The sequence below is a fragment of the Meles meles genome, chromosome 6, assembly GCF_922984935.1.
Source record: "Meles meles chromosome 6, mMelMel3.1 paternal haplotype, whole genome shotgun sequence".
NCBI classification, from domain to species: Eukaryota; Metazoa; Chordata; class Mammalia; order Carnivora; family Mustelidae; genus Meles; species Meles meles.
The window spans coordinates 54,018,173-54,030,827 of record NC_060071.1 but is presented as its reverse complement, the minus strand read 5'-3'; the positions used below and the strand labels follow the sequence as shown (position 1 = coordinate 54,030,827).

At 39.9% G+C, this 12,655-nt stretch overlaps 1 protein-coding gene across 1 annotated transcript; it reads left to right on the top strand.

Moving 5' to 3' along the window:
* The first annotated feature begins 6,801 nt into the window (after positions 1–6,801).
* LOC123944206 (epididymal secretory protein E3-beta-like) lies at positions 6,802–12,230 on the top strand. Its single transcript, XM_046009097.1, has 3 exons — positions 6,802–7,021; positions 9,391–9,468; positions 11,432–12,230. The coding sequence occupies exon 3, from the start codon at positions 11,450–11,452 to the stop codon at positions 11,885–11,887; it is 438 nt and encodes a 145-aa protein (XP_045865053.1). The 5' UTR covers positions 6,802–7,021; positions 9,391–9,468; positions 11,432–11,449; the 3' UTR covers positions 11,888–12,230.
* The last annotated feature ends 425 nt before the right edge of the window (positions 12,231–12,655 follow it).

Below are 12,655 nucleotides of genomic sequence, written 5' to 3'. Positions count from 1 at the left end.
AGAAAATGAGCTAAGGACACAATTCAAATCATGTCACCTACCACCACTATGTGGAAATAGAATTTGACTTTTGGATCAGATGACATTGTACTTTTAAAGAACAAAAGAAAATTTATATTGATTAGAAGATGTGGGACCAGTAAGAGCATGGTGCTGCTCTGACAGCCTGACCTCCTATCTTAGACAGACGCCTTAGCTACTTCCATGGGAAAAGGTGGGGAGTACACAATCTAAACCTGTTTTGATTGATTAATTTCCTAGTATGAATCCTTTTTTTCTGTAAGTCATCTTTTCGATTTGTAAAGTTATTTTTGAAAATGCCGTACTATCTAGACAGTGCTAACAGAAACAAAGGAAGTGTTGTTTATCCACATTTGTGGCCCAGTGTGAGGGTGGCATAAGAGGGGCTAGAAAGTTTCACAGGAGAGGAGAAACTAAGCTCAGGGGGATGGGGATTCTTCTGGAGTTCCTCATACTTCTAGGTGGGTTTTATTAAGTCCTTCCCTTGTCCTCTCATGGGCTCATTTCATGTTTAAGGTGATTAATTACTTTTCAAAATTTAAGCAATGTAGATCAATACAAGCCAATATATAGTACTCAACACTAATAAATATTGTTTTTCATTTACTTAGCATTTTTTAAAATAAAGAAAATATAAAAACTCTGGAGTCCTCTTTATGCCTCTCTCCATTCTCATTCCTCCTAACTCTTCTGAGATGAATGCATAAATTTAGAGTGTATACGGTTCTATTTTTACATTTGTACTTCATCTAGAGCATATTCTGAAGAGGAATTTACCTTTCAAATTTGCTCTTCTTAAAGTTGTTTTGGCTCATCTAGGGGTGCTAGGTTGACTCAATGGATAGAGCATTGGACTCTTGTTCTTGGGGTTGTGAATTTGACTCCTACCTTGGATATAGAGATTACTTAAAAATAAAATCTTCAAACAAAAAAGTTTTTTGGCAGTTCTAGGTTCTTTGCCTTTCTTTCTTTTTTTTTAAGATTTTATTTATTTATTTATTTATTTATTTATTTGACAGACAGAGATCACAAGTAGGCCAAGAGGCAGGCGGTGGGGGGGGGGAACAGGCTCTCTGCTCAGCAGGGAGTTGTGGGGCTCAATCCCAGGACCCTGAGATCATGACCTGAGCCAAAGGCAGAGGCTTAACCCACTGAGCCACCCAGGTGCTCCTCTTTGCATTTCCATATGATTTTAGAATTAGCTAATCCTCCAGTGATTTTGATTAGGGTTAAGTGGAATCTATACATCAATTTGGGGTAAATCCACATCTTAATAATACTGAGTCTTTAGACGCATTAACATAGGATGGCTCTCTTTAAATTCTCTTGGCACATCTGTTGATTTTTAGTATGGAAGGGATTCAGGTGTGCTATCCCAAACTATGGCACCTTGGCAGAATAAAAGTGAGTCTCATCAACCTGTTCCCGTTCCTGGGATGAAGAGGGATAGCATGGAGCCTTCCCTTCTGTCCTCACTAACTCTAAGATCTAGGGCTCTAGTCTGGGATGTCGGGTGGAATGAGCTGGGTCAGGGACTGGGTTATATCATGGCGGCACACTGAGCACTGATCCAAGAAATAAAAGATGTAATTCAAGAGGACTGGAAGAATTGGTGACAGTGTTTATCAGTTTGCTAAATCTGCTATAACAACTACCACAGACCATGTGACTTCAGCAACAGAGATGTGTTTTCTCACAGTTTTGGAAGCCAGAAGTCCAAAATCACAGCTTTGGCAGGTATGGTTTCTTCTGAGCCTCTTTCCATGGATGGAAGAAGGCTGCCCTCCTGAGGTGCCCTTACAGGGTCTTTTCTCTGTACATGTGCGCTATCACACATCTGTAAATTCACATTTCCTTTTCTTGTAAACAGACTAGGCACATTGGATTAGAGACCACCCTAAGGGTGTCATTTTAACTTCATCATTTCTTTAAGAGCCTTATTTTCAAATATAGTCACATGCTGAGATACACTCACATTTCTGAAATCCTAGGCTCCAACATATAAACTCTGGGAGAACACAATACAGCTCATCACAGAGGGTATAAAGGCATGGTTTATATGAGTCCCAAGAAAACCAGCAATGGTATGAGACATTCATCTATTTCAGTCTCTAGTCATAGATTGGCTACTTTTCTCAGGTGTGGATACCATGAATAAAGTTTACGTGTACTCTGCTCTTATGTCACCTGTATATTTGATGCCTACCAAAGGTATTGGGGATTTCACAGATACCTCTGTACAGAAATACATTGAGGGAGCAGCTGAGTGCCTTAGTTGGTTGAGCATCTGACTCTTGGTTTCAGCTCAGGTCATGATCTCAGGGATACACACACACACACACACACACACACACACACACACACACATACACATACATATTTACACATATAGAGAGACTAAACCACATGGTCCTCTCAATTGATGCAGAAAAAGCATTTGACAAAATCCAGCATCCATTCCTGATGAAAACGCTTCAAAGTATAGGGATAGAGGGAACATTCCTGAACTTCATAAAATCTATCTATGAAAGACCCACAGCAAATATCATCCTCAATGGGAAAAAGCTTGCAGCCTTCCTGTTGAGATCAGGAACACGACAAGGATGCCCACTCTCACCACTCTTGTTCAACATAGTATTAGAAGTTCTAGCAACGGCAATCAGACAACAAAGAGAAATAAAATGTATCCAAATTGGCAAGGAAGAAGTCAAACTCTCTCTCTTCGCAGATGACATGATTCTTTATATGGAAAACCCCAAAGACTCCACCCCCAAACTACTAGAACTCATACAGCAATTCAGTAACATGGCAGGATACAAAGTCAATGTACAGAAATCAGTGGCTTTCTTATACACTAACAAAGAAAATACAGAAAGGGAAATTAGAGAAACGATTCCATTTACTATAGCACCAAGAACCATAAGATACCTGGGAATAAACCTAACCAAAGAGGTAAAGGACCTGTACTCGAGGAACTACAGAACACTCATGAAAGAAACTGAAGAAGACACAAAAAGATGGAAGACTGTTCCATGCTCTTGGATTGGAAGAATAAACATTGTTAAAATGTCTATACTGCCTAGAGCAATCTATACTTTTAATGCCATTCCGATCAAAATTCCACCAGTATTTTTCAAAGAGCTGGAGCAAATAATCCTAAAATTTGTATGGAATCAGAGGAGACCCCAAATTACTAAGGAAATGTTGAAAAACAAAAACCAAACTGGCGGCATCACGTTACCCAAGTTCAAGCTTTACTACAAAGCTGTGATCACCAAGACAGCGTGGTACTGGCATAAAAACAGACACATAGACCAGTGGAACAGAGTGGCAGCCCAGATATGGACCCTCAACTCTATGGTCAAATAATCTTCGACAAAACAGGAAAAAATATTCAATGGAAAAAAGACAGTCGCTTCAATAAATGGTGATGGGAAAACTGGACAGCGATATGTAGAAGAATGAAACTCGACCATTCTCTTACACCGTACACAAAGATAAACTCGAAATGGATAAAAGACCTCAACGTGAGACAGGAATCTATCAGAATCCTAGAGGAGAACATTGGCAGTAACCTCTTCGATATCAGCCACAGCAACTTCTTTCAAGATATGTCTCCAAAGGCCAAGGAAACAAAAGCAAAAATGAACTTTTGGGACTTCATCAAGATCAAAAGTTTCTGCACAGCAAAGGAAACAGTCAACAAAACAAAAAGGCAACCCACGGAATGGGAGAAGATATTTGCAAATGACAGTACAGACAAAAGGTTGATATCCAGGATCTATAAAGAACTCCTCAAACTCAACACACACAAAACAGATAATCATATCAAAAAATGGGCAGAAGATATGAACAGACACTTCTCCAACGAAGACATACAAATGGCTATCAGACACATGAAAAAATGTTCATCATCACTAGCCATCAGGGAGATTCAAATTAAAACAACATTGAGATACCACATAACACCAGTTAGAATGGCCAAAATTAGCAAGACAGGAAACAACGTGTGTTGGAGAGGATGTGGAGAAAGGGGAACCCTCTTACACTGTTGGTGGGAATGCAAGTTAGTGCAGCCACTTTGGAGAACAGTGTGGAGACTCCTGAAGAAATTAAGAATAGAGCTTCCCTATGACCCTGCAATTGCACTGCTGGGTATTTACCCCAAAGATACAGATGTAGTGAAAAGAAGGGCCATCTGTACCCCAATGTTTATTGCAGCAATGGCTACGATCGCCAAACTGTGGAAAGAACTAAGATGCCCTTCAACGGATGAATGGATAAGGAAGATGTGGTACATATACACAATGGAGTATTATGCCTCCATCAGAAAAGATGAATACCCAACTTTTGTAGCAACATGGACGGGACTGGAAGAGATTATGCTGAGCGAAATAAGTCAGGCAGAGAGAGTCAAGTATCATATGGTCTCACTTATTTGTGGAGCATAACAAAGAACATGGAGGACATGGGGAGATGGAGAGGAGAAGGGAGTTGAGGGAAACTGGAAAGGGAGATGAACCATGAGAGACTATGGACTCTGAAAAACAACCAAAGGGTTTTGAAGGGGAGGGGGGTGGGGGTGGGAGGTTGAGGAACCAGGTGGTGGGTAATAGGGAGGGCACGTACTGCATGGAGCACTGGGTGTGATGCCAAAACAATGAACACTGTTATGCTGTAAATAAACAAATAAACGAATAAAATATATATATATATATAATATAATATATATTATATATAAAATAATATTCAAAATTCAATTGAATTATGGAATAATTCAATAATTCAATAATGTTGAATCATAATTCAATAATTCAATAATATTGAATCTATCATTCAATAGTATATATTATTTTATACATAAAATAATAATAATAATATATATAAATATATAATAATAATAATATTTTATACATAAAATAATATATATACATAATTTAGTGAAATAACTGAACATAACCTTTTTAAAGAAGAAATGACTTCAAAATAAATGCCAAAGACTTACAGTCAAGAGAATACTGGGAAGAATTAGATATAACATCCGAGGGAATAAAACATATGTTACACAATTGTTAGCACATACAAGACAGCACAGACATCTCCAAATATAATAATGAGGTTGATGCATTGACAAGAAACATGAAGACAATAGAAACAAAGGAAAGATTGAAATTAAAATTAAAAAGGCATAAAGAAGGAGGGAGACACACATTGCCACTAATAATATTAAATGGAGAGGGATGGAAAATTGGAGGGACCTCAAGTGACACCATTGACATTGAAAAGGCAGGGAAACCAATAACACAGAAGTAAGGAAACAACAGAAAGACAAATAATCTCACATACAATTATGGAAATACATAAAAAGAACATACAGGAACACATGCCTTAGATAAATGGTTCCCTGAAGGAAGCTTAAGGTCAGCTGGCAGGAAATAAGAAAAGCATTCCAAGGATGCCTCCCATGTAAACAGATGATCGATAAATGCAGGTACACTGCACCAACAGACACGTACAAGCCCACCACGTCTAATTTCACTATACAAGTAGACTTTTGTAGGACCACTAAATCACAGCTATCAACAGAAATATGCCACTAACATGATAGACATGTATACAGGATTAGGGATAGCTATGGCTACCTCTAGCCCTTCAGCTCATGCAACAATGGGAGCTCAGAGTCATGGGCAGCTCACTTTGGAGCACCAGGAATAGTAGAAAGTGATCAGGGAACTCATTTTACACCCGCCTCGGTTAAAAAAGCTCTGTGATTTATGGGACTTATAATGGATTTACCACTAGTTTACAACTTTACAGTCACTGCATATATAGAGGGATTTAATGGATCCTTAGAAGGAGAATTAGGATTGATAGAAAATCAAGGAAGTTTTCAACAGGCCCTGGGTATAGCTTACTTTTTGCTAAGTCAAAGAGACAGATTAAAAAAAGATAGTTCTTGTAAGACGTTAGACACCCTATTGACTTGTCTTCTTTCTTTTAGACTTAATTTACTTCTTTTTTTTAAAGATTTTTTATTTATTTACTTATTTGACAGATAGAGATCACAAGTATGGAGAGAGCCAGGCAGAGAGAGAGAGAGAGAGGAGGAAATAGGCTCCCCGTCAAGCAGAGAGCCCGATGCGGGGCTCGATCCCAGGACCCTGGGATCATGACCTGAGCGAAAGGCAGAGGCCCGAACCCACTGAGCCACCCAGGCGCCCCTAGACTTAATTTACTTCTTATTAGATGTGACTTTGAGTTGGAGTCCTTTGACTTAAATCCTCACTTAAGTTTGCTTGATTCAATTTAATGTACCCCTCTTGTTTGATGTGATATGATTTTTATCTTATAAGATTAATTTTATAGATTGTGTTTGATTTCTATTGAACACTTGATTGAATTACCTAAATATGTTTAAATATGTTTTCTCTGAATTATCTAAATATGTGTAAATATGTTTTGCTCTGTTACCAAGCTAGTACTGCTATCCTATTTTAAGATAAATTTGATTCGTACATGGCCGTTACAGAGTTTCCCATGAGGAATCATGGGGTGAAATGTAGAGAGCAAAATGGAGTCTCTCATGTCAAGTGGGACCCTGTGTCCCTCAGCAGCCTGGATCAGCCATGATAAGAAGTTAAAGGAACTGCAGCTAGGAGATATTCCCTGGGACCAGGGTAACTGACATCTCAGAACTAATTAGAAACAGAACCAGAGGAGGTGTGCAGAGGTCTGAGACTGATTCCTTTTGAATCAGGTGAGACTAAAATCCTTTTAGAAAGGGGAAGATTTGGCAGCAAACTGTCAGACTCTTCAGACCTGAGTCCTGGATGTCTCACCACTTAAAAAGGCAGCTGCTCCCAAACGTTCTGCCCCATTGATCTCCAAACAGAACTGAGATCCTTCCCTGCTGGATCGTAGGAAGCAGTGAGTGCCCAGAGCTGACCAGGACATGAACTGAGGCCTTATCTCAACTGTACACCCAGAGACTGACTTCGGGGTTGGTTCGTTAACTTACTACACCCTTCTATTATCTGCTTTGTGCTGTGGCTTGTCTTGTGTCCTGCTCTGTGCGCTGTGTAAGAAGCCAGCATGAATCACATGTCATTGAGTTTGAAACCCTGAACCTGCCTTCTAATTGTGATTTAATTTTGCTTCATGATTGACTAGAGCTGACATTGTGAAAAGACAAAACTAATGTGAACCCCTTCAAAACGTGGTCATGACACAACCTCCATTCAGTCTATCAGATGCATAACTATCCATGTTAATCAAGGAATGCTTGACTTGAGCTGGGTTTTGAGGTACACCAGAGTTTTTGTATAGAAACACCAATGAGTTTCTATAAATACCAGTATTTACTGTCTAAGCCTGTTGACATATTTCCCAAGAGAGAAACAAGAGACTATTCATCAGGATGCATTGCTACTAATAAGCTTTGAAGAGAAGTTCCTGGTATAAACTTAACATTCTGACTAAAAAACAGAAAAGGATAATTTCCCTCTACCCTCTGTGAAAGGTGAAAGAAAAGAAAGTCATTAATAGGTTGTCTGGCTGCCTCAAATGGAACAGCATGAGACTTGACCTTTGGTCATGAGTTTGAGCTGCCTCAGGAACTGGGTAGAGTTTACTTCAAAACAAACAAAAAAAAAGTTACTTGTGTAAAATGGAACAGGGAGGTCATTAAGGAGGTGGCCCTTAAGCACACCCTTACTGGTTGGTGTCATGAAGTTTGAGCTGGGCCAAACCATAAAGAATCTAATGACTACAGAATACCCGCCTCTTGCTAACTTATCTGTTGGACTTTTCTATAGTGATTGCCTTATCAACCAATTATGTTTATCTTCCTTTTCTGGCACCAACACCCATCAAAATTCTTTGTAAATACAGTACAAAGGCATTCTCCTTAGGGCACCTGGGTGGTTTTTCAGTTAGGAGTCTGCCTTTGGGTCCTGGGATGGAGCCCAAGTCTGGCTTCCTGTGCAGTAGTTTGTCTGCTTCTCACTCTGCCCCTCCCCTCATTTAGACAGGCTCCTTCTCTCTCTCAAGATACTAAATAAAATCTTCAAAAAAAAAAAAAAAGCATTCCTCTTCTCTACCCACAAACCCCTGTTCTTTGCTCTCTAGTTGGACACTCTTTAGGTTGTGTAATTAGTATACCCCCAAATTACAATTCTTGATCTCAAATAAACACTTTTGTTTAAGTATGTCTCCTTACAATTTTTGGTGGACAACTTCTAGGTTCTTTCATTACCTCTGTAATAAAAAAAAAAGAGATTGAGACAAGAAAAATAAAGAGCCTACATCTCCTGTATATTGGAGATATCCAGAAAAACTGAGTAAAATGTCCCCAAATGGCTGAAGGCACCACCTTCAATACCATCTTCAGCTAAGAACAATAGGAAGATGTTGGAATGAGGGTGGGGTGGACAATTATGGAGGTTACCAGGAAAAACCCAGCAAACAATGGTAATGTTTGTTAGATATATTTAAGTCCATAGCTTCTCCACAAATAAGACTTTCTTTCTTTCTTTCTTTCTTTCTTTCTTTCTTTCTTTCTTTCTTTCTTCTTTCCTTCCTTCTATTGATAACAGCTTCTTGTGATTTGTAGATTCATGCTCCTCTTTCTGGTACTAAGACAGAGATACACATAGAAATGTAAATTTCCTTTATTAATGTAAATATTCCTTTAAAAAGGCTTATTTCCACTCTGGTTTCAGAGCTTCTCCTGTGTTGGTGTTTCGTAAAAATCACCAGCTCAAAATCATCCTTATGCCCAAAGGTAACATTTGGAGTGGCAAACTCTGCTACCCTTCATGACTATATATGAAAGTAAGGTGGCCCTGTGAGAAACTCAACAAAGGTGGCTTAGGTACACTGATAGGAAACACATTCAGGGACCCCACTTTATCCACAAATTGCACCTTTGACTACATACTCTCCCCACTTAATGGAGATTCCACAGTCCACAAAATGAGAGTTGTTTTATTGTTCTTGTTGTTTGCTGTTTCTTTGTTTGTTTTCCACTGAAGTTCTCATTGACACAAACCCCTAGTCATCTGGGGACTTTTCCCCAGAAGATTATAGGGAAGTGACTTTAGGAGCTAGATCTCTGATTGTTTCCTGATAAGTTCAGATTACCCGTCTCCAGGTCACCCCTCCCCAGAGCCTTGTCATTCCTCTGTACCCAGAAGGGAGTCTTTGATATTAGACACCTTTGCTCCAGGCTATTCTCAGAGGGAACTTAAGTGTTCTAGATGAGAAGACACAGAACAGGTTCACCTAGGAAGGCTGTCCCCCACCCCTGACAGGCTACTAATCAGTTGGAGTGCTGTACCTCTCACTACTATTCCTTTTTCACAACTGCAGACTTCCTGACTCTCGGCTCTTCAGACCCACATATTGATTTCCTCAACCAGTGACACCTGAGTGTTGGATCTGAACAGGGTGAGTTCAGCTGGGACTGGTGCTAAACATGCATGAGGGAAAAGGCCCAGAATCACTGCAAAGTGTCTCACTGAACTTCTAGATGGGAGAGTTAAGGTTGGAAAGTGATCCAATTTGTAAGGAGCAAAGACCTGAATTCAACTCAGGATTAATACCAGTGAAACAGTGTCTCCCTTCAACCCGTCTACCCCTATTCCCACTTCCTCCCCAATCTTCCCAAGCAGAATACATTGAAGCAGCTTGAATCCTGGTCTTCTAAGCTGGGTAGGACGTTTGGGTCAGGTACAGGGTGGCCCAGATGTGAATGTGCCTCCTCTGTCTTCTGTACATGATATAGCACTTCACATGATAGAGGACGAAAAAAATTTCCTTCTATCATTCAAGGTTCTTCCAGCCAGTTTAGACTAAGATGACACCAGACGGATTTAATAGGAGGGGAAAAAAAAGTTTCATTACATGCACATGGAGGCCCAATAACGAAATTCAGATCCCAAAGAAATGACGCAGGCAGGCAGTTTTTAGACACTTTAAACAATGAGACAATAGATTTGTGAGGAATTGACAGGACAGACAAAACATGTGTTTGGGAGTGCTAATTAGAAAGGAATTCCAAGCACATTCAGGGCTGAGGTAGAAGATTAGTAAAAAGCAAGGAATTTTGTTTATATACCTTTCTTGGCTTTAAGATCCATATAACTGCTTGGGTGCCTGGCTGGCTCACTTAAAGGAACATGTGACTCTTGATCTCAGGGTTACAAGTTGAAGCCCCACATTGGGCCTAGAGCTTACTTTTAAAAATTATAATAAAAAAAAAAGTAAAATCCCTATCTCTGGTGATAAGAATGTCTTTTTATTTCTTAGTACAGGGAGGGTACCATTCATAGGAGAGATTCAATTTCTGGTTTGGGGGGGACAGAAAAGGGTCAGAATGTCCTTGCACTAGCTATTTTCCAAGTAGGTTCAATTTAAAATGATCCATGTGCCACTGGGACACATTTTGGGGGGAGGGGGCTGTCCTGGGTCCCTACACCATTCTAAGAAGTGCTCTCACTGACGTATCTCATTAGATTCTCACAGGTCTGTGAAGCACCTATTCCTAACCACATTTGTGGACACAGTGCTCAGAGAGTTGAGAACCAGGTTAGAGATTGCACAGAACCAGCTGGACTCCTCATCATAAACAATCTTTTGTTTAAAAACAACACTATACCCTCATTTTGACCTGAGTAGCTCTTGTGAGGGCAGTTCTAGTCTTGGAACTTGATTGATCAGAACAATATTTCAAAACTCGAGTTCCTATGTTATTGCATTCTGAAACCAAATCAAGCAGATTTATAATTACAATACTGAGATAAATGGCCACTGAGAAGTATGTGTGCAGTCAGAAGTGCTAACAGGTTTCACAAAGGCTTTGGGGACATTATCTAAGGAAACCAGGATCAGATAAACACTATTTTGAGAATCAATGTAACTGTAGACTGGTGTTTGAGGGATCCAGAGCCTTCTTGCCTGGAAAATATCACCCAAGTCTTCACCTAACTTCCTCATTCACTTAAGTGGTGACAACACTTTCCACTTCACAGCCACAAAGCTTAAAATGCCATTTTCTTTTAAAGCCATGCCCTTCAGAGAATTGATCTGGACTGCTGAATAGAGATAGCTAGAGGGTGAGGGGTTCCTTTTTTTGGGTAGAAGAGAGGCCAGAGAGCAGGTATTTGAAATTCTCAAAATAAGCTTCACCTATTTTTGACCATTTTGTGTTTGTCTCAGTCAGGCTCTAGCATATTTTTAGTTCTCATAAATTTAACTACCTAATGAGATTTATCCTCTTCAAGCCTGGGAACAAAATGGTAAAGTTGGGTGCCAGTGTCTACACTGGCAAGAAAGGAATTTTAAGGTGCAGGTCAACTCTTATGACAGTGTCGAGATAATGCTTTCCTCTTTCTTCCCTGCGGACCCACAGGTGGCTCTGGTGACTGAGATGGCATCCTCTCTAAAGGTCCTAGGCCCTCTCTTGACCCTGCTGTTTCCCCTAGGTGGGCTGCTTGTACACAGCCAGAACCTTTCCTGGAGGGAATTCATGAAACAGCACTACCTGAGCACAAGCTGGAAATTCAGCGACTACAAATGCAATGATCTCATGAGGGAAAGAGAAGCTCCACAAGACAGGAACTATCACATCTTCATCTATACCTTTTGGCACAAAATCGAGCATATTTGCCTCAGGAAGTGGAGAGACCGTTATAGAAATGTATACATATGGGCCCAGCATCCCTTCAAAATACTCCAGTGCTACCAAGAGGGCAACCAAAAGAGCTACAGAGAGCGCAGCAGCTACAGCTACATTGAATTCCACTGTGGCATGAATGGATATGTCGATGGCATAGAGGATATCCAGTTGTTAGCCATCAAAAAATAGAAAGTCTACACATACCCAGAGGTTCCAGTAGAGTGTCCAATACTTCCCAAGCGGGAGCCCCTGCCTTTGTCAACAGCCCTTGCTACTCCATCCTTTGCATTTGTGTGCCAACATTTTCCAGCTCCTTAGAGTTATGCATCATCACATGCTTGTTTCCTATCAAAACCACTCACAGTTTCTCTGCCTGAAATATTCCTGTGCCCTCATGTATCTGATTTGCTCCTACAGTTTTTTAAGATTAAGCTCTAAATGGCTTCTCTGTTTTACTGAACCAGACATGTTCCTGATTGTGACTCTCCTTTTACTTACCGAACCTGAATGGTCTTCCTTCCCTAAATAAATTATGTCACTTTACCCTGTGTGACATTCACATATGTTATATGTTGTGTGATTGGTGGAGGTGTCACACACACAGGTTGTGTGATATGGAGTGTGCTTGGATATGGGTGCTTGGATATGGGTGCACAGTGTAGGTTGAAGGTGTGTGTCATTGGACTCATTCCTTAAACATGTCTCTAAGGAAACGCATGCATTTTAGATAGGTTAAGGCATTTTGCTTCCCGAGGCATAATATATTAAGTAGAAGATAATTGCAGAACTAATACATTATATGTTAATAAAAAAAAGAAACAGAAAAGAAAGAAGTTCATGGCAGAAATGGGGTTTCCGATAATAATCATTTTCACTAGGCAGAGGTATATAGTGAATATGGGATGTAAAAAGGTAACCTTCAAGAATGGGTCTGAAGATTAAATTTGTTGGAGGAAA

Bases quoted from the DNA above. Each gene is read 5' to 3' on its own strand.
- LOC123944206 (XM_046009097.1), top strand. From the start codon at position 11,450: ATGGCATCCTCTCTAAAGGTCCTAGGCCCTCTCTTGACCCTGCTGTTT.